At 40.8% G+C, this 26122-nt stretch overlaps 1 protein-coding gene across 1 annotated transcript; it reads left to right on the top strand.

Annotated features, from left to right (window-relative positions):
• Positions 1–2806: 2806 nt before the first annotated feature.
• On the top strand, positions 2807–12913 carry CNPY3 (canopy FGF signaling regulator 3). Its single transcript, XM_007426617.3, has 6 exons — positions 2807–3024; positions 7652–7775; positions 8082–8178; positions 8337–8459; positions 10388–10505; positions 11879–12913. Exons 1-6 carry the CDS (start codon positions 2904–2906, stop codon positions 12109–12111), a joined length of 816 nt encoding a protein of 271 aa, XP_007426679.1. The 5' UTR covers positions 2807–2903; the 3' UTR covers positions 12112–12913.
• Positions 12914–26122: the final 13209 nt, after the last annotated feature.

Genomic DNA, 26122 nt, shown 5'->3' with positions numbered 1-26122 from the left:
GACAGCAGGGAGAGGCAGCTGGAATGAAGGTTTGTAAGTTTTTGTGTGGATCAGGACTTGGAACACTGCTAGTTTTCTTTTCTCCTCTCCATTTTTCTTCTTTCCCCTCACTATTGCCTCTCTGGCCAATGGGGAAGGGGCTAGTGATAAGACCCCTTTCTAGCCTAGTGCAAGGGCTCATGAGATTCCAGGCATTTCCTGGAGAAAGTGGATGGAAGTTCCATATTCCCAACTCCTGTCTTCTGATCCAGTTAGTATGATAGCATGCTGCCAGATATACTAGTAAAGATAAATTGACTAGATCAGTGACTAATTGTATCATTTGCATTGTGGCAATATGACAAATTAGGAGTTACAAAAATGAACTGTGGGCAGGCATCTCCAGGTTAGGGTCTAGTAACATTAAAGCTTACACCTGTATTAACTGCAGAATAGTGATCTGCTTAACTATGGCATAGGGAGATCCCCAGTTTGAAAGTTATTTGTGCCACAAGCTTTTGTGATGGCCTGGAACAACCTTCTCTTTTGCCTTTTAGTTTTCCCCAGCTGCAGTATCCAAGATACTAATGCTAATGTATTCACACGACACAATGGACCCAAAAATAGCTAATCACATTTTAGCCTAGCAGGCTGTGAAGATCCAGGCAATATGATTAGATTATAATTCAGTGTCTTATATGAAGCCAGGAAATTTGATTAATTAAATTTAAAGATTAATTGTGAGTAAGCATCTTGCACAAATGTAGCCACATACCTATAATGGGAGAGCACCCTACATCCTTCCAAATGACCTCAGCTTTAATTTCCACTAAACCCAGCCAGCATGGTCAGTGATGAGTGAAACGGGAACTGTAATTCAGGAACATACGAAGGGCCACAGGTTGCCCATTTCTATAAGGTTTTATAAGGACTCTATAAAGTTCTTGCACGTAAAGTATAATACAAAAGGTATGGTTATCTTTTGAGTTATCAAGTAATGAGAGACTGACAACTCAATCCTATGTATATTTATATTAAAGGCCAACTGAGATCAATGATTTTTTTCCTTGAATATATTGGATAATTACTCCTAGTCACTCCATATAGCAAGATCAGAGCAAGCATGCACACCACATAGTTCAGCTAGCAAAAAATACAGTTTAATATTTATTTATTAAACATCAAGAAGCCACAAAATAGCTGGCAAAATGGGACAAAGGCAGGCAAAAGCAGAATGAGAGAGGGAGGGAGGCAAGAATTTATTTTATTTATATACCTATCTACATCTAAATATCAAAAGGCACAGAACCTTTCAGAGTCACAGGAAAAGAATATTGTGGGAAATAATCATGGTCAGTCCAAAAGGGAATAGCCTTTAGTTATTCCAGTTTTAACTTTTTTATGTACATCATGGTAGTAGAAGAGAGATGGAAAGTAGGACACCAAGTTATCCCTACTGTATTCTGCAGCATGAAGGAAACAATTTAGTGGATGAGGATGAGGTATCAGAATGAAATTATGCAATACCATCTGATGCCTAGAAACTTTTCTCTCCCCAGAAACAAAGGGCCACAATTTTGAGATATGTAGTTTTAAACAGAATGAGGACATCAAGGTAGGGGGAGGAATTATTAAATCTTCTCCCACTTGCAGCCATACTGATAAAACTGAATATTGAAGCTTCTGTAAGAAAGGCAGAAGGAAAGAGAAGAAAAGGATGACCAGCAGCAAGGTGTATACCTAGTTACAGTGGCAATGGGACACCTTTGCAAGACCTGAAGCACCAGGCTAGGGACAGATCATCATGGAGAATATCTATGTCACTAAGAGTCGACAACAACTTGATGGCACGTAATCACTCAAGGTTGCAGTCATACAAATTTACCTAAGAATAAGCACAATTGCTTAGTGGGATATACTACTGACCACTGCATTCTTGTAAATGAGCTTTCTCAAACTGGATTTCTTACAGATATGGTGCTTCCATATACCTCTGACCAGCAGAGACAATGGATTGTGGGATTGGTCCTACATATCTGGGGGGTGCCCATTTGCAGAAGGCCACTAAGCAGAATGAGGCAGCTCTCAGACAGCTCCCTCTGAACACCAGCAAGAGAGAGCAAACTATAATATAGCTGCTCAGAGTCACTTTGTGAGATGGGCAGCTATATAAATGTGATGTATAAATAAATAAGTACTCATTCTGATCTTGCATTTGTACTGCCAGGAAATAAAATATTTTGGCCAATCTTGAATATTATTTGTTTTGACTTGGAGGGACAGGGTGCCATTTCATGCTCAGTCTCAGCAGCAAAATGTCTTATGTCTATTTCCAAACATGGTGCCTGCCAAATGTATTCAACTACAGCTCCCAGAATTCTCATTTACTTCCATTACAGAATTTTCAGGCCAAGTTGGAGGTGCCAAGCTGGAGAAGCCCTACCTATCCCATTCCTTCTTTATTATTACTTCGAATAAATGGAAAATCTGAATAATACAAAGAAAGCACACCGAATTTGACTACTGCGCTACCCTGAGCCCAAACAGGAAGGAGCACTTCCTCCCACCCCCGCCTTTTGTAGCGAATGGGGTGAGCGTGATAAACAGGGAGGAAGTCAGTCAAGCCAATCAGAGAGGAACGAGAACAGCACTTCAAGAGGAGAAGGAAGGCGGGAAAAAGCACGTTTTCCGCCGTTCTTATTGGGGAAATTAGAACCTCTGTGAGTCTTTGATTGGCTGGTAACTGAAGCAATCCGAGTCGTCTGTTGGAACATGCTACGATTGTGGCCGCAATTGGCTGGTACGTTTAGTTGTTATAGTTACACTAGAAGGGGAGGATCCCGGAAGTGGAGGGAAGATTGCGAGTGTCCGTGTGTGCGGCTGTTGGGGCTGTAGCGGCGTGGCAACCTCAAGGGAGGCCCCCGATGGCTTCGTGGGTTCCGAACGTCGGTGCCTTATTGGCTTTGCTTCTGGTTTCGGCTCCTGGGCTGGGGGGAGCCGTTGCTGAAGACAGCGACTGGGTTAAGCTGCCCAGTAAATGCGAAGGTGAGCTTGGATTCAGGAGTACGTACGGAGTGAGAGGCGCTGATGGGAATTGGAGGGAGTGAGTGAAAGTGATGGAAGTACCTTTGCTGTCAGCTCTGTAGCGGTAGTAGCTTAAAAAAGAGCTTAGACAAGGAAAAGTCGCTTTACAGCAGGCCCAGCTATGAGGATGATTCAGATGCACTGTAAATAGTTTTATATTCCTTCAAGTATATTTCCAGAATGAATGGAGCACCGATTTTGTCGTAGCCACGAAGATGAATGTATTTATTCTTCGTCCTAATCCTTAAAATGCGACAATACTCTTGTAGGTGAAAAAATATTTGCTAATTTATTTATTTATTTATTAAATTTATATATCTCCCATCTCCCCCAGAGGGTGACTCTGGGTGGCTCACAATTAAAATAAAACCTCAAACAGTTAAAAATATAAATATCCACATTCGTTTAGTTAAAAAGTGTGTGTGTGTGTATGTATATATGTGTCTGTGTGTATATATATAAACCATATATATAAAAAGAGTAAAAATATTCAAGATGATGGGGGAGGTAGAATCAATTACCCCACAAGCCAATTCCAGTAGTGCAAGCCCCCATCCGGGCCACAAGCTATCTGGCATAGCCAAGACTTCACACTGTTCCTGAAGACCATGAGAATGGGGGCACACTGCACCTTGGGTGGTAAGTTGTTCAACAGAGCGGAGGCCACAGCAGAAAAGGCCCACCAGTCGAAATTCCTTGACTGGTGGGGTCCGCAATATGCCCTTTCTGCTGGACTGAGTGGGGCGGGCTGATATAACGGGGATGAGATGGCTCCTCAGATAACCTGGTCCTGTGCCATGAAGGGCTTTAAAGGTAATAACCAACACCTTGAATTGGACCCAGAAGCAAACTGGCAACCAATGCAGCTCGTGTAACAGCGGGGTTATATGTGCCCTCCTAGGGGCATTCAGAACTGTCTGCGCCACCGCATTTTGCGCCAGCCATAGCTTCCAGATACTCTTCAAGGGTAGCCCCTGTAGAGTGCATTGCAGTAATCCAACTGGGAGGTGACCAGGGCATGAGTGACTGTTTGGAGAGCTTCCCAATCCAGGAAGGGGCATAACCGACGCACAACACAAAGTTGTGCAAAGGCCCTTCTAGCCATGACTGCCACCTGCTCTTCGAGCAGGAGTCGTGAGTCTAGGAGGACCCCCAGATTATGCACCATGTTTGGGGTAGTGCAACCCCATCAAGAACCAAAGGCGATAAACTAGATCTTGAGGCTCCCTGTACCCAAAGCCACTCCATCTTACCAGGGCTCAGTTGAAGCCTGTTGTCCCCCATTCAGGCCCCTACAGCCTTCAGGCACCGCAAAAGGGTAGCCCCAGCATCACTTAAGTCACCAAGGATGGAGATGTATAATTGAGTATCATCAGCATACTGATGATACCTCATCCCATGGTGCCGGATGATCTAACCCATGGTTTCATGTAGATGTTAAATAAGAGTGGCAAGAGCACCAAACCCTGAGGCACCTCACAAAGTAGGAGCTGTGGGTTGGACCTCTTGCTCCCTATCAACATCGATTGGGATCAGCCTTGGAGAAACTGTGCGACCCAACTCCTGCAGCCAACCCAAAAGGATACCATGGTTGATGGTATTGAAAGCCGCCAAAAGGATAAGAAAAACAAGGATGGATGCACTACCCCCATCTCGCTCTCACCAGAGATCATCTAAAAGTACAACCAATGCTGTTTCTGTCCCATAACTGGGCCTGAAACCTGACTGAGAGGAGTCCAGATAATCCATTTCCTCCAGGATCCTCTGAAGCTGTTGTGCAACCACCTTTTCCACCACCTTTCCTAAAAAGGGAAGGTAGGAAACTGGATGAAAATTGTCCAGAAGGGTGGGATCTAGCAATGGTTTCTTGAGGAGGGGGTGGACCAAAGCCTCCTTAAAAGGCTTCGGGAACAGCCTCTCCTGCAAGGATGAATTGACCACTGCCAGTACCCACCCTAATGTCACCTCCGTGGTGGCTTTAACCAACCAGGAGGGACAAGGATCTAAAATACAGGTAGCCGTGCTAACAGCCCTGAGGACCCTGTCCACTTTCTCAGGTCCAACAGGATCAAACCGTTCCCAGATAACTGGGTAAGTCCGCTCTTTGGGCATCTCCAGTGGACCTGCCTCATGCTTGGCCTCCAACTGAGAACAGATCTGAGCGATTTTATCCATCAGGTGTTCAGCAAATTCCTCTGCCCGGCCCTGTAGGTGGTCCTCTGAGCCCTCCCTACCGAGGAGGGACCGGGTGACCCTAAACAGGGCTGCCAGGCGACACTCTGAGGATGCAATAAGAGGAGAAATAGAAATGTTTCGCCACCCTTACCACCACGAAGTAGGCCTTAATAGCGGCTCTAACCTGTGTTTGGTCAGACTTGTCCTTAGTTTTCTGCCAGCAATGCTCTAGATGTCTCTTGGCCCTTTTCAGCTCCCTTAACTCCTCCGTAAACCATGGGGAGTGCTGGGGGGTGATGGGCTGAGAGAGGCCGCACAGGCACGATCCTGTCCAAGGCCCCGGCTGCCTCCTTATTACAGGCTGCGGCCAGGGCCTCCGCTGGACCATGCAGCAAGGCCTCAGGAACAACCCCCAGCTCCTTTTGCAACCCTTGCAGGTCCATCACTCGCCAGGGGCGGACCGTTCGAATAGGTCCCCCCTCCCTGCGGAGGGGAGCAGCATAGGAGAATCTCAAGGTCAAGTGGTCTAACCATGACAAAGGGTATAAAACCAAATCCCCCACCAGATCACGCTGCCACTGCTCCGACAAGAAAACCATGTCTGGAGTGTGACCACTGTCCTGAGTTGGGCCATGGATGACCTTGGATAGGCCTGTGGCCGCCATGGTAGCCATGAACTCCTGAGCTGCCTCCGAGGCAACCCCAGGGATGGCAGATTAAAGTCCCCCAAGCCTGGGGAGCTCCACTGCCAACCCCGAGATGGCCTCCAGCAGCTCAGGCAGGGAGGTTGCTATGCAGCAGGGAGGCTGGTACAGAAGCAAAACTCCCAACTCATCCTGCATGCCCATCCTCAGGAACAGGGTCTCACATTCAGCAACTTGTGGAGCAGAGCCCGTGAAGGCCAGCAGAGATTCCTGGATGACCACTGCCACACCCCCTACCCTACCCTGGGGTCTTGGCTGGTGCCAAACCCTAAACCCGGCTGGACACATTTCCGAAAGGGCAACACCCCCTTCTGGTGCTAGCCAGGTCTCGGTAATGCATGCCAGGTTGATCTGCTTCTCCCCAATAAGGTCATGAATAAGGAGGGGCTTATTTTAAGTTTGAATATAAAGTAATATATTAATCTCTAACAGTACCAGATCAATAGGTTCTCTTAACTGCAAGGTAGTTTTAAGTTGTAATAATGAAGGGAAAGAAGCAGAAATCCAGGTGATATATAGTGAGATAGTAGATTTATGGGGTGGGGCAGGAAGCAAAATAGTAGGGAATAATTGTGTTTAGAAACTCCAAATATGAGGGAATGCTTATGTAATTCTAATGTAATCACATCACAGTACAAAGTTATTTTGAGGGTATAAAATAAATGTTTTTAATCTGGGAAAGATGGGATAACATCCTCATCATTATGTTCTTTATATTGCAGCCTATTAGCTGCTTGGAGTGTTTAAGAGTAGACAGGATACAAATGTTGGTAAATAAAATAAAATAAATTCTGCGACAAGAGTTTTCCTGCTATAGTGAATTGTATGATATCCACAAACTAGCTATTTTTCAAAGGGGGCTGGGGCATTTATTATTTATTTTTTTATAATATTAACAGAATAGAAAAAAGGATCTGAAAAATGTTGTCACTAAAAATGGGTCCAGATGAGTAAATGAGAAAAGAGGAACAGAAAGAAACAGAAAGAACTATAGGTTTTTAAGATTTCTGAAATAGCTTTACATTGCAGTATAAAGAAAAGAAACTGAATTTAGACTGAGAAGATGTGACTTAAGCAAAGCTAGTTGTGTGGGTTTATTGGGACAGAAAATAGGTTTTGCTTTATTATGTAAAGGATTTCTGTGGATGCCTGGCTTGCAAAAAGTGTGGCTCTGGCTGGCATACAGCAATGCAAACATAATTTGAATGTACAGAATAAAGAAACAACCCAAAAAGATAAGTTAGATCCACAGTTGGGGCACACCAACATATACTCCATCTCACAGGACAAGCTTATCCAACTCTAAGCCTTCCTGACGGTTACCAGGGTTAGGGCCAGTTAAATCTCAGAGGGAAATCATTGCACCAGGCAGGTACCATAACCAAGAAGGCACATTGTTTAGAGTATTCTAGAGGAAGCATGGGATTAAAATTCATAGTGAAATAGGTTTCCAGTGAGTATTATTTGTTTAGTACTCAGAGTGTATGTGAATCTTTTTATTTTCATTATATCTCTACACAGCGAGTCATTAATCAGTTTTGCAAATGGAGTAATGAGGCCACTGGATTGCTTTCCAATGTGTTCATTGCTATAAGCAAGGTGGACATTTGAGCCTATTTCATAGATTTGTATTGCAACACTTGTAATATAGTGGATCAGCAGTCACCATTTGCCAGTTACTAATTGTTTTGAGTTTTGACAATTTTTAGTTTGCAAATATGTTGCTTTGGAACTGAAGTCTTCCTTCGATGAAACTGGCAAGACCAAAGAGGTGATTGACACAAAGTATGGCTTTCTGGATGGCAAGGGGTCCAAAATCAAGTACACAAAATCGTAAGTGGAACAAGATTGTTAAGAGATGCAACATTTCTTTATCTTGACTAGTCCCTCAGTGAGTAGGCAATTTCAGAGGAGTGCTGAGAATTGATTGAGGTATTAGCAGTGTGCTAAAATAAGAACTATGAAGTAAAGTGCCATAGTGCTGACAGAGAAAAAACTTGGAAGTAACAAATAGATGATTCAAACTGGCCATCTGTCCTTCCCTGTAATTAAAGCAAGCTGAGTTTTCATTTTCATAAATTGAAATAGTGGACACCCAGAGATGTCTTTTAACTTCCCAGCATTCTTTTCTGTCTGCAGGGACATTCGGCTGATTGAGGTGACAGAAAACATCTGCAAAAGGCTTTTGGAGTACAATTTGCACAAAGAAAGACCAGGAAGCAACAGATTTGCAAAGGTTTGTTATGTCCCAGAATTATTCTGCTTCTACCATATATTGCATAATTTCTACAAGAGTTAACTTGCATTACTGGTTTTCCTTGTTCTGTTCCTCACTTTCCTTTGGCTGTCTTGATTTTTCCAGATTAGACTCTTTACTTACTCTTGTTATTTTAGGGTATGTCTGAGACATTTGAAACTCTTCATAACTTGGTCCACAAAGGAGTAAAAGTGGTGATGGATATCCCATATGAGCTATGGAATGAAACCTCTGCAGAAGTGGCTGATCTTAAGAAACAGGTATGGTGGTGGAAGGAGCTTCATGTCTGTAGTATTAAAAATAATTTCTGATGGTACTCGTCCAGTTCCAAATGATGAAAGCTCCTGGTTGATGAAACTCAGTTATGGGTAACTTTGCCTGGGGATTTCCCTTTCTCTGTATTCAAGGGCCGCAGGGAACATGGAGTGGGTAGGACTTACCTTTTTTCCAGTCTGGGGCTTTAATTCACACAAGAATAGGTGAGGCTGAATGTGTTTTTATACCTTAAGTAATTTCTAAAAATTATACCATCAGTAATTGCTATTCTGCCTCAAAATTTCAGTGTGACGTAATCCAGGGAGGCTCTGAGGGGCCCAAAAAAGAAGAAGTTTCAAAATGGTCAGTTACTTTTAAAATTTAATGAAACATCTCATTAGCTAAAATTTATATTAATCTGAATATTTAGGAAGAATTTACAGAAGTTGTTTTGGAGGGAGACTGCTGAAGCTTCAGTGGCATAGCAGGTCTTGAGTTTGCCAATCGCCATTTAGGAAAAAAAATTATAAATGTATCTTTCTAGGGATTGGGGGCTTCTGGGTATGGGGGGATTTCAAACTAAGAATCAGTAGCATAAGGCTTGAGTCATAGAAGTCAGCCTTGGGTGTGTCCGGGTATGTAACTTTTTCAAAGGTCTGCCCCGTTGGGGAGGTGCAGTCAGGAAGGCCCAGGATAACAGAACTTCCTGGAGCAAAGTAGATCTAGATATAGGCAGAGCCTGATGGGAAATTATCCAGAAATCCTTTGTGTCCTTCAAAAACTCTTAGTTTTGTAATGGGAAAAAATATAATCAATAAAGTCTGCCTTATTGCTGCCATCACAAAGCAAGGACACATTTCAATAGTATTTTCATTTTCTAGAATTGCTTCTCACTGTTTTCCCCAAATAAGCATCTTGTCTCCTGTGTATTATTTATTCCCAGTATAAAAACAACAATCAGTGTCACCAGTCATGCAAACTCAATGTATTTGTGCATTTAGCATATATTAATGCTGGTTTACTAGAAATACAAAGACGTATGCAGAGTATTTTTTAATTTGTTTTAAAATATTGTTTCCCTGTTTTTCCACCCATTAGGACCCACAAGGCAACAAAACACTGTACAATACTGTATTAAAAATATGATAAAACTCTTGAGGCCACTCAGTGAATTCAAGACAGAAGGTTCAAAATGGTGACTTATCACAAACAGAAGAAGCTCTCCCTTCAAGTAATGTTATAAGAACAAAAGCAGTGAAAAACAGAGTCAGCAGTCACTTTACTCTTGCCTCAAAATGCTCTCCTAACATAGCTGAGCTATCTATTGCCTGAGCTCCATTTTTCAGGAGCCAGGAGGGGAATTTTGAGGCAGTTGGAATAGTCGGTGCTACCTTAAAAGATCCTGTCATAAGTAGATACCTGTATATGTCAAATAGTGGAGGGGGTCTTGGCAGGTAATTTAAGTGAAAAGAGAGACTCAGACAAGAGAAGGCAGTTCTTGAGGTGTTTGGGTTCCATATCCTTCGGGCCTTTAAAAACAGCATTTTTAATTGAGTGTGAAACCTATCAGAAGCGAACAGCATAAAGACAGAGTAGTGTCCTTCCAGCTTCTACGATTTCACGGGATATTAGCACTCATTTTTAGATTCAGGCTTGCAAAAAAGAGTAGCTTTTTAAAATAAAAAATGTAAACCTAGAATTCTTAAAATACTGAACATGTCATTTTTCTACTCCTTTCCCCTCTGTTATTTTTACACTCACCGTTTCTGTTATTCTGTAGTGTCTGGATTCTGAGGCACTTGAATAGCTGTTTTATAACTGAAATGAAATTATCAACAGGGTGTGAATGGATGTGGTATGAAGCCTTGGTTTTGTAGCTTTCTCCGAAGAGTCATACTGTAATGATTTTGGGTTTTCTCCCTTTGTCTGCTAGTGTGAGACAATGGTGGAAGAATATGAAGACGTGATTGAAGATTGGTATAAAAACTATCAACAAGAAGATATTTCCCAGTTTCTCTGTGCAAATCATGTGTTGAAAGGAAAGGACACAAGTGAGTTTCCTTTTCATGGAACTGATGGATGTGGGTGGTTAGGATCCAGGGATGCACTCAGCCCACTGCCCAAGTTGGGAAAACATGTTTTTCTGTGCAGTGTTAGGCTCTGCACTGGGGGCAGGATGAAAGCAGAAATAAAAATAGGTGGGAGTAATAATCTTTTCTCACTCTGCTTTCACTTCCTGCCCTGTTGTTGCTAAAAAAGGACAGATGCTCCTTGCCACTTACTGCTTTACAGAACACTTTTAAATTTAGGCAAAACATTACATCTGTTTAGATGCCATGTGGCTTTTAAATAAATGGATTCCATGGATAGCTCTCTTTCTTTCAGAAAAGGGAGCAAAACGGGGAACAAAATATTATCTCACCCAAAAGTTATGCTGAGTTCAGCCTTTAAAATAACTGAGTAGCCAAGCCTGCCTAGACACATCGGGGGAACTCCATTCCTTAACTTAATGGAAGGGTTCTTGTTAGGAAACAAACAGAAGCATAGTCAAAGAGATAGACCTCTGCTCCTTCTGCTGCACTTTCTGAAGAAGAACTTGATGCCTGGTTTCTCATGCCATATGTGAGAACGTGTGGCTTATTTAGTTTTAGTTTAGCTGGCCATTTTTTAAATTCTATACAGTATAATTAAAATAAACCATGACTTAGCACAGGGTGTGAATCCAACTCTTTGGTGCATTAGAATTGTTCCAAGATTTGGCTAGCCACTAGAGTTCTCATGTTGATTAATCGGATTAATTAGAATAGATCAATGGCTTTCTTCTCTCCAGCCCCTTATGAAACAACATATTAAAAAGAATTATTACCTTTAAAAGCCAAGACTCTGGCTGACAGCTGTTGCCCTTTTTTATTGCTGAGGGAAAACTTGTAAGAGATAGCTCATTTAAAGATAGTAATTTTCACTTTCAAAACAATTCTTCCTTCCTTCATGCCTGAGAAGGGTGGAATGTCTCTTCATTGAAACCCAGTTTTATTCATAGGTAGATTTGATTAATTAACAAGAAGAGATGACTTAATCAGGGTGTAATCTTAAAATAGTTTCATTTGTAAATAATGCTAAGTTATGCTGTCCTTAGCATTAACCATTGATAAGAAGCCTCCCTTTGATCTGCTCACCAGGACTGATGGCATTTGCAAGTCCTGTCTTTGCCAGGTGTTACTTCTTCACAATAGTCCTGTGAAATATTAACCTGGAATCAACCCAGCAGCCCCTGGTCTCAGGAACTAGTAATTTAAACTGAATGGAAACTCCAGCTTGTGAGTTGGGAAGAGAGAAGGAGAACAGTGATGTTTAATTCAGGATAGAGGGAAGTGGCAACTTGGTGATATTTTAAGATCTGTTCCTGTCCTTCTGGTTTTTCTAGGCTGCCTGGCAGAGACATGGACTGGAAAGAAAGGAGACATGGCAAATGCAGGGCAGAAGACCAAGAAAAGGGAAGGCAAGGCAAAAAAGCCTTCAAAGAATAAAAAAAGCCCCAAGGCTGATCAAGAAACAGAAAACATGCAACCAAGTATGGTAGAGATACCTGGTCAGACTGAAGAAGAAGATGATATTCAAAAGCTGGCTTCCCTTTCACACAGCACAGATGAACTGTAGGCTCTTCAGAGGCACGCTCCACCTACACCTGTCTTGTGGGCTTGCAAACTTGTATTTGGACCACTGAGAATTGCTTTAGCCCATTGGAGTTGCAAGAAGATCCATACTGTCACGAAGGGGAAGTGCAAAGATGGGCAATGATCATGGTCACTTGAAACTGAATTCTTCAGTGTTACTGCATCTTAGCAAAGGCAAGGTACAGGAAGCCAGCTTGTCCCTTGTATTCTTTGGTGGACAGTCAAAGTGAAGGTGCAGTGGAAGATGCAGTTGAGCTGCTGACTACCTAGTCTATGTGGCTTGCCTTTAGAAATTGAGTCTGCTGCCCTTATTGATTCCCTGTCCCATCCCTTTTGGCTTTGACTTGCTGGACAACACTGGTGAAGGGAGAGTTAGAAATAAAAAGGAAAGCATAAATGAAGACAATCTGATTCTCTGGCAGTTCATTTTTCCTGCTGTATTCCTGGATTTGGCTGTTATCTTACAGGTCTCTAACTTGTACATTCTATTAGCCAACTTTTTGGGAGATGCATTTAGCACTATTTTTTCTTCTTATGCATTGTGTTTGTTTGGAGGAAAGTGAGGATGAAGGTTCTGTCAGCATAAAGGGCATTGTATTTCTGTTTTGCTTCTTTCTTTCTTAAAGTTCTTTCAATAAGGGATCAATTCTGCAGCAATTTCAGTTAGGGGAGCATTTACAGAAGTCTGTGTTGATGCTACCAATCCCTACAAATTGTTTGTGGACGTAAACATGCTTACCATTTCCTGAAGTCCTAAAAAGAATAAAAATGTAGGGTATTTTTTGCATAGTTTGTGCTTCATTTGGTTCCTGCACTGACCCTCCATATCTGTGCCAGAGAATGCACATATTATCTCTGGTGTTTGGAGTGATGTAACACTGTTACTTCACGGGATTGAAAGGAATGAGATAAATAGCCAAGGACCTCCAGGTGCAAAATGATCAAGTAAAGGCCATTTTCAGATTGAGGGCACATATGAATCATTTATGAGTTCTATTATTAATCTTTTACTGGACAGAGCATATTTGCAAACTTGCTGAAAAGTGATATAAAATAAAGATGGTGTCCTATAAGAGGAACAGTTGTCTCTGACTGGTTTTACACATTATACTAAGCCATAAATTGAAAAACATACCATTGTTTATGGCTTAGATTGTTGTGTGACTCCAACTATTGTTTGTTTAATAAATATTTAATAAGCACACACGATTTAGCACAATGTGTGAATCCAGCCAATGTCTGCAAATTTTATTTTTAAATTCCTTTGCCATGAGTTGAAAAGAATTGCTGATATGCCAGAGTTGAGTATTCATTTAGATAACCATTTCCTTAAGTCAGGAATGGACACCTGGATGTAGCTGCCTGGCCTTTCTATTTCCTACTCAAATCATTTTTCATGTTCCTCTCATGCCTCCAGTAGGACAAAGCTGGAATGTGTCTTGCTATAAGATATAACAGAGGAAGGTGAGCAAAGTGGCAAGAGGGGTCCTCATAGTTTGCAAATTTTGCAAACTTGCATTTTGTTTCAGGCCTTTTTCAGAAAAGACCTCTCACTAAGAAAAGACTCCCAGCCTTAAAAAAAGGAAGTTGGATTAAAGTTCATTATCTATATAAGAGTTTTAAAGTACCCTAGCTAGACTTTCCTGCAATTCAGAAAACTTCCTTTTAGACTTCCCTCTTCTTTAGGGATGGCGGCTATATATGAGGTATAAAATCCAGACAATCTCCACATGGTGGCAAAGATACAAAAACTTGTAACACTTCATGTATTCTGTTGATCATCTGGATTTTTGCAGCCCAGATCTGGTAGTCCTATATTTATAGGAACTTTTCACCATTTCACACTATAGTAAGAGAAATTGCTTTTTTCTCTATGTATGTTCTTCCAGGCATCTGAAGTATTTTTAATACCATTTATACATTTTTCCCCTGTTCCTTCCAGGGCAAGTGTGCTGCAATCTGACATGTGTGACTACCTCCTTATGTCCTGCTGCAGAAATAGTGGCCTTTTAATGTACAGGAGTTGGGCATTGCATTCCTCTCTATCCACCCTGGACTGAGTTTTTCAATCCCTGGATATTTTATCCTGTCATGTGGCATTTCAAAAAGAGCTACAGAGAGACTGTGGTTGTTAAAATCATTGTCAGTTATGTTACCAAGATTGCTCAGCTTGCTTGGTCTAGCTATATGGTAGCATCTAACCAATGCTGGCCAATCTCAGAAGCTAACCAGGGTCAGATCTGATTAGTACTTAGATGCAGGAACATCTGGAAAGTCCAATGTTGCATGCTAGACTGCATAGTTGAAAAAAATCCTGGAAGAATTCAGTGGCAAACTACTTCTATATTGTGAAGAAAATTGCATGGATCAATCCTTGGAAGTCACCATGAGTTGAACTCTAGTTGAAGGAGTCTACTTTTTTTAGTTTGCTCTTCCAGGCTTAAAGTTCTTTCTGGATTTTATTCAGATCTTAGCTGAATTACTGTGAAAATCTTGGCTCCTCTCTTTTGGTGAAGAGCAGGCTTCCACTAGATGACAGCTCACCAGGGGAAGACACATCACCATTCCTGGCTCACCCACACTATTTTCAGCTCAATTCTATGCAGAATATCTGAATACTTTGGCTCATTGATGCACTTTGTTTGCCTAATAATGTTTAAAATTACAACCAGAGAGGGCAACACATTGCTGAATTATATTTACAGTAGTTGTCCTGGGGATCGTCCACTTGTAATCATGTTTATGCTGTGCTTTAAGGATGGGCTTGGAGATCAAAGCAGATAGTCTCTGATTTCAGGGTTCACAAGTATATAATGGGATGAGAAGAATATGTACATGTAAGATTACATCTGAAAGCCTTGGGTGGGGCTCCTGAGATCTCCATTAAGTGTCTAAACAGAGGTTCCCAAAGTTTCCCAGTTCACAGCGCCCTTAGAGCCTCAGTAATTTTTTTCACAGTGCCCCTAGTGGTTCACATGGTGTCTGACAGATGTTAAGTATTGCTGTGTTTCCCTTGAAACTCTAAAATATCCTGTGGTGTCCTGTGGCATTGCAGAGCACAGCTTGGGAACTGTGGGTCCAAAGAATATTACATATATATTTGAATTTAATATAAATAAATTTCAATTTAATTTTTGTCTTTGCACCATCTATTTTTTAAAATAAAAGTCCCGACAGTCTGTTCAAAGGCCAAGAAGCTTGGCTGAGAAGAAAAATCATAGCCTGCATATTTTGGGATCAGCTCTCTGCCCTTGTAAGTGTAGCTGTGGCACTAGGGGAGCAACTGCACAAGCAAAGCAGATCACTGACCTGTTGGGTGTGCACGTTCAATGAAGCACCTGGCCCAGCCTCTCACCCAGCTTGAGATATACTATGGGCTATATGTGTGAAGGGTGAGGAAGTAGGCTAGTGAGTATGGGGATGTAAATTTTATTATTAAGGGGAGGGATATTAGAAAATCCTAGGCTGTAATATTTCTTCCCCAAATAATTCCCCCCCCCCTTTTAGATATGAACCCAGCTGAGGCAAGATTTTGAGAGGATAGAGGAAATTGGATGTAATAAAACTGGGGGGGGGGGTTAAAGCATTTTAACTATGTTTTAGTTTTCAGGAGATCTATGTTAAGATGTCTCTTGAGAGGTCTATAATGGGAAAGGTGGAAAAAAAGTGGATGATTAGTAGCAAGTGGATTCAATCACAGCAGCAATGGGTGCACCACTGGAAGACTTGAAGGGACAGGTTGGAGAGTATCTGTGTTGCTCACCAAGAGTCAGCACTGATTTGATGGTGGTTCATCATCAAGTTGACATTTTTCAACATTGTAGTATCAAGATGTTGTAGCATTTAAAAAATTAAATTTGATATGATTTTAGTCACTATTTAGACAAAAGAATGAAAATCTACATTAAAACTTTTTAAAAACTGGTGGGCACTGTGTCCTGAAGGTGTTTAAGGAAAAGATCCAGTGTTCCCTGGTCTACAAACCAAGGAGAACAGAAAGAAAGAAAATGATCAAACTAATTACAGGTAGTCCTCGCTTAGCAACCACTCATTCAGCGACTATTCGATGTTATGATAGCACTGAACGAGGAGACTTACAGCTGGCCCTTGAAGTTGCGGCCATTACAGCATCCCCACGGTCATGTGATCGCCATTTGCGACCTTCACTGTTGGCTTCCGCCAAGCAAAGACAATGGGAAAACTGCAGGAATTTGCAAGTTGTAGTCATGTGACATTGCGCTTAACAACTATGTGTGATTCACTTAATGACTGCAACCAGAATTGGTGGAACTGCTGTTATAAGTCAGCACGTTCATATGATTTTTTGCTTTATGACCATGTCACTTAGTGATGGAATTCCCAGTTCCAATTACAGTAATTAACTGACAACTACCTGTATTTTTAAATGGTTGCATGATTAAAGACAAGTACATTTTCCTAAGAGAGCCAGTTTGGTGTAGTGGTTAAGGCAGTGGGCTAAAAGCCAGGAGACTGAGTTCTAGTCCTGCCTTAGGCACAAAGCCAGCTGGGTGACCTTGGGCCAGTCCCCCTCTCTCAGCCCAAGGGAGGAGGCAAGGGCAAACTACTTCTGAAATCTTGCCAAGAAATCTGCAGGGACTTGTCCAGATAATCACCAGGAGTCAACAATGACTCTAAGTCCCCACTCCCAATTTTTTTTTTCTCAATGTGGTTATTACATTTTCATTCCTTTTTTCTGTCTCAAAAAAGCAATAATGGCTATTTTGGTCTAAACAGAACAACAAAGTCCAGGGTTGGGTAATGCTTTTATTGTAGCAAACAAAATGAAACAAAACTTGTAAGCTTTTGAATTCTCCAGATTTATGTATTTTCATATCCTGCTTTTTATTTTCATATTTTTACTTTTGGCAATGTACGGAATCAGTGTAAAATATGTTTTCTATGATCATTTGCTGTCTTTACTGGACTGATTACTTTCTTTTGCAGTGTGAAATCTCATGTTCAGTTTTTTTCTTACTGATTTTCAATGTGTTATAGCTGTGATGGAGTTTTCTTCAAGTATCAGTAAACACAAGCAGAGTTCAGATGAGTCTGAAGTCTTCCTACACTTCTTCCATTTCCCAACTCTTCAAGCTAAGTTCTGTATAACAAGATTTTCTAAGTACAGATATGCATCTAACACTTAATACCAACAAAGTTCCAAGATGGCTTGGGAGAAATTTCTAATTCTTTATAGATGAGATGCCCAAAAGACAACACTGTGGCTGCGCATTGACTGATGATGGAAAAGCCACAATTTGAAGCTAATGTTCTAAACATAAAGTGCTTTTGAAAAATACTAGAAAAAGGCTGATCATCTGTAGGCATAGACAGTTAAGCAATTACAAGAAAAATATGTGACTTGGGACATAGAGGTAAAAATATCATGCATAGAACATGCTGTTCTGTACTCCTCATTACAAAAGTATATAAAAAGTCAGATTCCTGTGCTATTTCCACGAGCAATGCAAATTACTCGCATGTTCAGTAACAGAGACAATAAGGAATATCTGCTATTGCATTTTAATGTGAGTAAATATATAAAAATATCTCTCAATGTTGCAGCTGGCTTTGCACTCAGCAATGCAAGCTCCTCTGTTGGCAATTGCTGCACACTAATCCATCTCTGATGTGCAGGAGTCTTTGGAAATGTTACACCTCTCTTGGCAATGTTCACACTAACTTGTTTGCTGCTGTATCATCTTACAGACTCCCTTTGGTGGACTTGCTAAACAACCTTGCTTGACGATAGAAGACATTAAAAAGCTGTTCTTTCTATGTAACAGAGTGAGAATTATGTTGAATGAATCAATTTGTGCATGCAGCAGATACTCAGTGAACACTGACTTTCAGTTAGCGTGGCTTTCTGACAGATTTTTAAAACTTCTCTGCTGCACCTTTGAACACAGCATTTGTTTTGTGCATTCTGAAATCTGAATATAAAATCTTGTGGTAATGGTTTATGTTGGCAGGATGTGCCTGGATAAAGCTTCAGTGTCTTTGATGATTCAGAAACTTGCACAACATCAATACTAAGATGGTAGAAGCCAAATGTCTCCTTGAGCTTGGATAGCCAAGCCAAGATTAGTTTGTTTGTTGTGTTGAATTTATGGTTCTGACAATCTCTGTTCATACCTTACAGTATGATAAACTTCCCCAACTTTGCATTCTTCAAGTGTGTTGGACAAAATTGTTAAGATCCCTCAGCACACTGGCTGGGGATAATGAGAGTTGAAGCCCAACATATCTGGGGAGGGAGCAGACTGGATGAGTTAACACTATTAAGATAGTTTCAACCACATTGCTTTTTTTCCTTTTATTGTAATGTTATAAATCTTGATACATTGTATTATTTCAATGTGGATTTTAGTGTAATAATATTTGTGTAATATGATTATAAATTATGAACATACCATTATTTAGAAAGCTTAAAGTATTGAAAATAATACGAAAAAAGTAAACATTCTATCAATATTAATAGCATTTTAGGATGTCAATATTGCACATTGCTTTGTTTATCACCCTGGATTATGGAGAGATAATTGTTTCTCCACTATACACGAACTGCTCCCCCTTGCAGTTATTTGTATTTTTTTTTCCTGGAGGACTATAATACAAACATGGAAACTGGAACTTTCTCAAATCTGTTTCACGCAGGGATGAATGAGACAGGAATAAAGCAATCTAACATCCAAATTTAAGCTACCAGACCTAGGCTGCAAAAATTGGGATATCTACTATTGGCAGCAAAGACATACAAAAATGCTAATTCTTTGCTGTCATCTGGTAGTTATCTGAATTTTTGCAGCCCAGGTCTGGGAGTCCTAGTCTGAATTAAGAGAAGTGGATAGAAAGCATGGTATTGCCATGGCTATAATTTCTTAACGCGATAGGTCTCTGGGTTGGATCTGTAAAGAAAAATGGAGCATTATGAGTTCAAGAGGCTTGTTACCCAAATGAGCACTTGCATTTGTTAATGGCTGATTTCATGGGGATTTTACTTCAAATGACTGGTCCATCTAGTCCAACACTGTTTACATTGACTGGCAGCAATTATATGTGGTCTCATGCATATGATGTTGCCTATTTACTGCCAGATTAATCTGTTTTGAACCTAGGAATTGAATCTGTGGTATTGCCAGTCAAGATGTCTCCTAAGCAGCTCAGGCCAAGCAGAGCTACACTGCCTCTCTCTCATCCTTCTATCTTTCTCCTGTGGGCCAAGAGGTGCTGAGAAAAATCTAGATGGCAATGATGACTACTGTTAGTCTTCACTGTGCATCCAAATTCTCTTCTAAATTTAAAGAAATACAGTGTTGCTCCTCCTAGTTGCTGCTTCAAGCTAAAGGCAGAACAAGCAAGGAAATAATAAGCATGGAGAAGTGGCAACTACATGGATTTATACACTGCACTATGAGTCCTACAATTTCACCCTGTGATCCTACCCTGGCAGCATCAAGCCTGGGATTCTGTATGCAACTCCAGAACTGAAGTCGCTCCTAATTACTGCTCACCACATCTCCATCTCTCTCTCTCTCTCTCTCTCTCTCTCTCTCTCTCTCTCTCTCTCTCTCATTTCTATGGCCTCCCATCTACCAATGGAACTCTGGACAGTGAACAAAAGATACAACATCTTGAACTGATTAAAATCAGTTGAAAGAACCAAGCCAAAGCCACTTACCAACATGCCTCCCATACATTCACTAGGATCCATTAACGTCCCAGCCTCAATGCCTGTGGGAAAAGTCAGGTCTTCATGGCCTTCCAGAAGGCCAACAGGGTTCAGGCCATCCAAATCTAGAGAAGGCACGCTTCCTAGGACCCACCAGATGACATCACTTCACCAAGGGAACCAGAAGTAGGACCACTCTGCTGCATCTAGTGGGATCTAGTGGGATGGCCAGAATCCACTAAGGATAGGCAGTTTTGCAAGTAACTGGCCCTATGCCATGTAGGGCTTTAAAGGTGACAACCAGCATCTTGAATTGCACCCAGAAGCCTACTGGGAGTCAGTGCAGCTCATGAAGCAGCAGTGTTATACAGGTGTACCACGGTGCACCCAATACTGCACCTCCCGTTGCATTCTGGACCAGCTGAAGTTTCTAATGCTTTTCAAGGGTATCTCCAAGTCAAGTGAATTGCAATAGTCCGATTGGGAGGTGATAAGGACAGGAATGACTTTGAACAGTGCCTTCTAATCTAGGAACAGGCACAATTGACTCACAAGATGTATTTGTGCAAAGGCCCTCCTGGTCACTGCTGTCACCTGCTCTTTGACCAGGAGCCACAATTCTATTAGTGCCTGCAAATTACATACCAACTCTGTTTGGGAGAATGTGACCCCTTCCAGAGTTAATGATGGAAGATCATTAGATATGGGGTCCCTAAAACCCACAGCCACTCAAAGTTCTCAGGGTTGAGCTGAAGCCTGTTCTCCCCCTCCAGACTCACACAGATTCCAGGAACCTGAAAAGCACCTTGAAAGCACCACTTGGATGGGCCAGTATGGAGATGTATAGCTGATGACACTTGATCCAAGAGTTTCATGTTGATGTTAAAAGGGAGTGGGGAGAGAGTTGAGCATTGTGGCACCCTGCAAAGCAGAGGCCTAGAGCTAGATTTCTTCCCCTCACCAACATCAACTGGAACGAGAGTTGGAGGAAGGAGGACCAATGAAAAACAGTGACTCCCGTTCCCAATCCCCTCAATCAGTCTGGAATGATACCATGATCAGTGGAATTGAAGGCCACAATCCCCATCCCAATCCTGCCAAAGGCCATCTACAAGCATGATCAATGCCATCACAGTACTATAACCTGGCCTGAAACCGGACCACAATGAGTCCAGATAATCTGCTTCCTCCAGAGTCCTTAGGAGTTACAAGCCTACCATCTCTCAACAACTTTCCCCTCAAAGGGCTGGAGACTGGACAAAAATTGTGCAGTACTGCTGGGTCCAGCAATGGCCTCTTAAGGAGGGGACCCTCCCACAAAGAGGCATTCATCATAATCCAGGATGTCACATTTTCTACATAATTTTTATTAGAAATTTTTACATAAGTAAAAGTTAAACATGAAAATATTTAAAGAGAAATTAAGAAAAAGATAAAAGATAAAAGTGCAAGAAAAAATACAGATAGAAAAAAGAAATAAGAAATAAGATATATAAAGAAGTGACTTCCAATCTGCTTTATAGCAGTTACAAACAAACTTCTTATCTCTCCTCTCTCTTTAAGATTACATTGCCTGGTTCCCTTCTTCCCATATTCAACTCTTTTTAATCAGCAAATCCATAAATCACCAATTCATTTTTTTCCATTTTCAGCAAAAAGTCCATAATAGGTTTCCAGTCTTTTATGGAAGTACTTATTGTTTTATCCCTGATCAAACAGATCAATATTGCCATTTTTGCGAATTCCACCATCTTCACAATCCACTCCTCCATTGTCGGTATTTCAGTATTTTTCCATCTTTGTGCATATAATAGTCTTGCTGTAGTTACTATCCAAATCTTTTCTAATTGGCTATCCATAAGTCCCAATAAAAAAAGTTCTGGTTTCATCTCAATATTAATTTTTAAAATTCTTTGTATCATCATGTGTATTTATATCCCCCCCTTTTTTTTGCTTTTTTGCAAGTCCACCATGCATGGTAAAATGTCCCTTCATGTTTTTCGCATTTCCAACATTGATTAGAAGTACCTTTATACACTTTAGATGATTTATCTGGTGTCATATAGCAATGGTACATTATTTTTAAAAAGTTCTCTCTTAAATTATAACACAATGTGAATTTCAGTCCTTTTAGCCACATTCTCTCCCATTGGTCCATCTGTATATTATAACCAAAATTCTTAGCCCATTTTATTATGCACTCTTTAGTTTGTTCTTCTGTTTCAAATCTCAAAAAAGGTATATACATTTTAGCAATCACATGTTCATCATTTGTACATAATTCAATTTCAAATTCTGTCTTATGTTGCTCAATTCCAGCTACCTTTTTATCTATATTAAATCTCTTTCTTAATTGTGCATATGAAAACCACTGAAAACCAAATCCCTCTGCAGTCAATTGTTCTCTTGATTTCATCTTAAGTTCTCCATGTTCTTGTACTAACAAATCTGGATATGTTAACCATTTCTCTCTGCCTGCTATTTCTTTTCTATAAAATGCTTCTTGTGCTGAAACAATAAAGGTATTTTTGGGCACGGCCTGGGTTTATATCTATTCCATATTCTTAATATGGCATTCCTAAGGATGTCACGTTTTTTAGTGTGTTGTGCTGTTTTAACCATGATTTCTGGATTTCACAACCAATTTGTCCATGGCTGCTGAAAGACAAACATTTCGCTTAAGGGGTATGTTGTCACTCTCTCAATTTTGCCTCTCTCTCCTCTTTTTCTTGATATAGTTTCACCTTGATCCCAAGCTTTTTATTCAAATATTAAACAAGATCCTTGATGCCAAAAGAGCAAAGGTTGACGTTATAAAACAGTGAAAAGGTCTCCTGGCCTAAAAAACATAGTAGGGACATTGTTGCCATCAATTCTGCAGCAAGGTCAAGATAAATCTGGGTTCAGCCATAATGTAAATTCAATGTATTGAGGGTATTGCTATATGATTATGATCATACGCCATTCTCAGCCACAAATTAGCTACCCAATATAGTCTGGCTTATTTTGTTGTGTGATCCCAGCCCATGTTTATATTTCCAATTATTTTGGGTTCCAGATTATTACATTCAGTGAATAAACTGGTTAAGATGACATGTAATTAAAATGTGTATGTTAAGAATTCCACATGTCATTTTGAATATGCAGCTTTTCTAAAACACTTCCAGAACAGGATTTCTGCACAGACTGGATGAACTAATTCTATGCCCTTGAAGCCAAATTGAAGCTGTGCCAGCCCAAACAAGTGAGCAAAATCAGCAACCATGTCACAATATATATTAGTGAGCTGCAATGGAACCATGATGCCAGCTGGTGCTTTTTTGCCTCAGATTTTCCCCATGGGAGGTGCAGGTGTAGTCAACCTGTGGCCAGGATGCAGAACCAGCCCCCTTATTTTTATGATCCCCAGAATCTACTCTGATCACACATAGATGTACTGGATGTGTCCTTAGCGTTGCAGGCACTGATAGAAATTGCCATCTTGTCTTATATGCTGCCTTTCTTCTTTTCAAAAGGGTGGGGGTGGGGAGACATTATTTTTCTCAATCTTCTTGCTCAGCCTGTCTGAACTTGTTTTTCAGAAATAAAATAATTCTTCCTTCTTCATCTACACTTGTATTCCTATAATTCAGCTACTCAGTTTTGCCATCTGAATTCCTGGTTATTAATCAGTTGTTACCTTTTAAGAAAAGAAACAAACACTGAGTAGGCTTTATTTTGATGCCAAGAAATGGAAACAAAAAATCAGAGATTAGATGTGTGTGTCTGTGTGTCTGTGTGTGAGAGAGAGAGGGCGGGAGGGAGGAAGGGATAGAGATCATACCACAGAAACCATAATGGACTTCTAATGCAATGCCTACCAGAATGGCCCTATTCTGTTTTGAGTCTGCCTAAACTTTCTTGTTTTAAAAATAAAGGATTGCTGTATTACTTTTTCTGAGGGGGGGGGGGAATAGCTTGAGACTTTTTCAATATATTCCATCATTATTTTTGTGTGTGCACTTATACCTATAGCATTTATTTGTCAAATTTGTATTTATATTTCTTCTTGTTCTCTTGTTCCTATCTATTGTTGTTGGCACTGCATTGTAGCATTGTTCCATTCATTTGGGAAAGAGGCAACTCACACTGATGGTGATGATAAACGCTCTGGCCTGTGTCCTAGGCACCCTGGGTATTTCATGCCTCACGGAACTCTAAGTCCACAATAAGGATAATTAGGCAAGACTCTAACAACAGAGGCGTTTACCAGACAAAAGAGTTCTGCAATTGGGAACTCCTAAGAAATAAAAGGGGATTGTGGCTATAAACCAACCTTGCTGAGTGTCTCCCCAGTTTTTTAAGTCAGTGAGGACAGGAAAAAGGTTGGGCAGAGGGAATCGGTTTATTTATTTATTTAACAAATTTACATATCAGTGGAACTCTGGCTAGTGACCCAAAAGTAAAGCATTGTGAACTCATTAGAAATCAATTAAGAGAATCAAGTTAAGGCCACTGTAAAAACACCTTACCAATATGTTCCCCCAACACTTGCTGGCTCCATGGGGGAAAAGCCAGGTCTTCACAGCCTTCAGGAAGGCCAAAATTGTCGGGGCTGTCTGAAACTCTGGGAGAAGGCTGTTCCATTAGGCAAGCCCTGTGACAGAGAAGTCACACTTCCTAGGACCCTGCGGGTGACACTGCTTCACTGAACATGCCCACTTTGCCAGATTTAGTGGGACGGGCAGAAACCCCCAGGGATATACACTCCACCTCCCCTTAAGCTCTCAGAACTGAGAGATATGGATGTTACATTATGCTATGCCCCTCTACTGGGTTTTACATAACTTCCTCTGGGCAGGGTGGGGGGAGGGAGAATCTCTATTTTTACACAGCATATATTTTATGTGGTGTTTTCAGTTACAGTGATCACCAATATATTTGGTGTAACCAGGAGATAGGCACTACATGACTGGTTTCATTCTATTTGAGACTCATCAGATGAGAATAGCAGACGTTATTCTATGAGGTTCAAACCTTCTGTGTGATGTGAGATCCATACTTCTGGGCTCTGAGAGCTTAAGGAAAGGTGGACTATACATACTGTTCTTATAGATTCTGTACAGTATATCCCTTCCTGCAACCACTGAGCACCAGGAACTGGATAGCTCCTAAAATTAATGCACTGTACATAATCACATAAAGTGCAAAGGTTCATGAGTTCAATTCCTGGCAGAGGGTTTGAACCTCATAGCCACATACCACAAGTCACAAATAGGCTAAAACCAGTCCTATAGTGCCTGCCTCCTGAGAGTCAATGTAACTGAAAAGACACGGGATAGATGGTCTCACAAGTAACCTGGCCCCATGTCATGTAGGCCTTTAAAAGTAATAACCAGCACCTTGAAGAGCACCCAAAACCCTACTGGGAACCAGTGCTGCTCATGAAGTAGCCTGTGGTCCATTTCATCAGAAGCAGGTATATTATCCTCAAAAAGTTATTTCATGCACACATCTATGAAAGTTGTATATTTTGAAGGGTTTGTTTCCAGTCCTATTTTCAGTTTCAACGACTAAGAAATGTTTTGTATAAAACATTTTAAAGGGAGGATGAATCTCTTTTCAAAAACAGGTGTGTGGAACCAAGTCTTTCCAAAATCTGGATGGCTCCCACACTTATTACATTCAGGAAAAAAAGCAGAGATACAGCTTTTCCAGCAAAAACTTGGAACTGAATAATTATTGCCATTGCGGGGTTCTTTGTTGCTTTGCATTTTATGGAACTGTTCAGATACTGTTTTTATTATATGATTTCAGTTTTAATAATGGATGGTTTTTATTATTTATCAAAGTTAGAGTTTGATAAGCAAGCAGTATATAAACTTGGGAAGTAAATATCTATTTTACTAAAATATTTTAGCATTTCCACAACCATTACTTTTGTGGAAGCACAAAAGCCAAATTTTAACATATAAACCACTATAATAAACCACAGTTTAGAAGAAGCTGACAAAAGAGAAGCATTCATACTTAACAGCCCAGTTCTACCGGATTTTTTTGTCTTTAATAATTCTATGCATGTTTACTCAGCACTAGCCTATGGTGTGTTCTGTGATTCCAAGATAAGTATGCGTCGCATCGCCAGCTTGCCTTCCAGCGCTGTTGGACTACAATTCCCATAATTCATAGTCAGGAAGGCCAACCTCAGGAGGGATCCAAATCACCCGGTGGCCAATAAGTTTGGGAAGACCGAGAGTCATTAGGCGGCCTGGGGTCAAGACCTTTGACTTCAGGAACTGGGGGGAGGGCGAGGAGGGGAGGAATC

The sequence above is a fragment of the Python bivittatus genome, unplaced genomic scaffold (assembly GCF_059951505.1).
Source record: "Python bivittatus isolate LINGU-HERP-01145 unplaced genomic scaffold, Pbiv_v1 ctg000020_np1212, whole genome shotgun sequence".
In the NCBI taxonomy this organism is placed as follows: Eukaryota; Metazoa; Chordata; class Lepidosauria; order Squamata; family Pythonidae; genus Python; species Python bivittatus.
The sequence above is the reverse complement of the archived record's forward strand: the minus strand, read 5'-3'. Positions and strand labels throughout refer to the sequence as shown.

What these genes read in the sequence shown, in the direction of transcription:
- CNPY3 (XM_007426617.3), top strand. Translation starts at nt 2,904, where the DNA reads ATGGCTTCGTGGGTTCCGAACGTCGGTGCCTTATTGGCTTTGCTTCTG. An exon ending in GCTGCCCAGTAAATGCGAAG is followed by an intron (nt 3,025 to 7,651) that starts GTGAGCTTGGAT and finishes GACAATTTTTAG; the next exon opens with TTTGCAAATATGTTGCTTTG. An exon ending in TGGCTGATCTTAAGAAACAG is followed by an intron (nt 8,460 to 10,387) that starts GTATGGTGGTGG and finishes TTTGTCTGCTAG; the next exon opens with TGTGAGACAATGGTGGAAGA.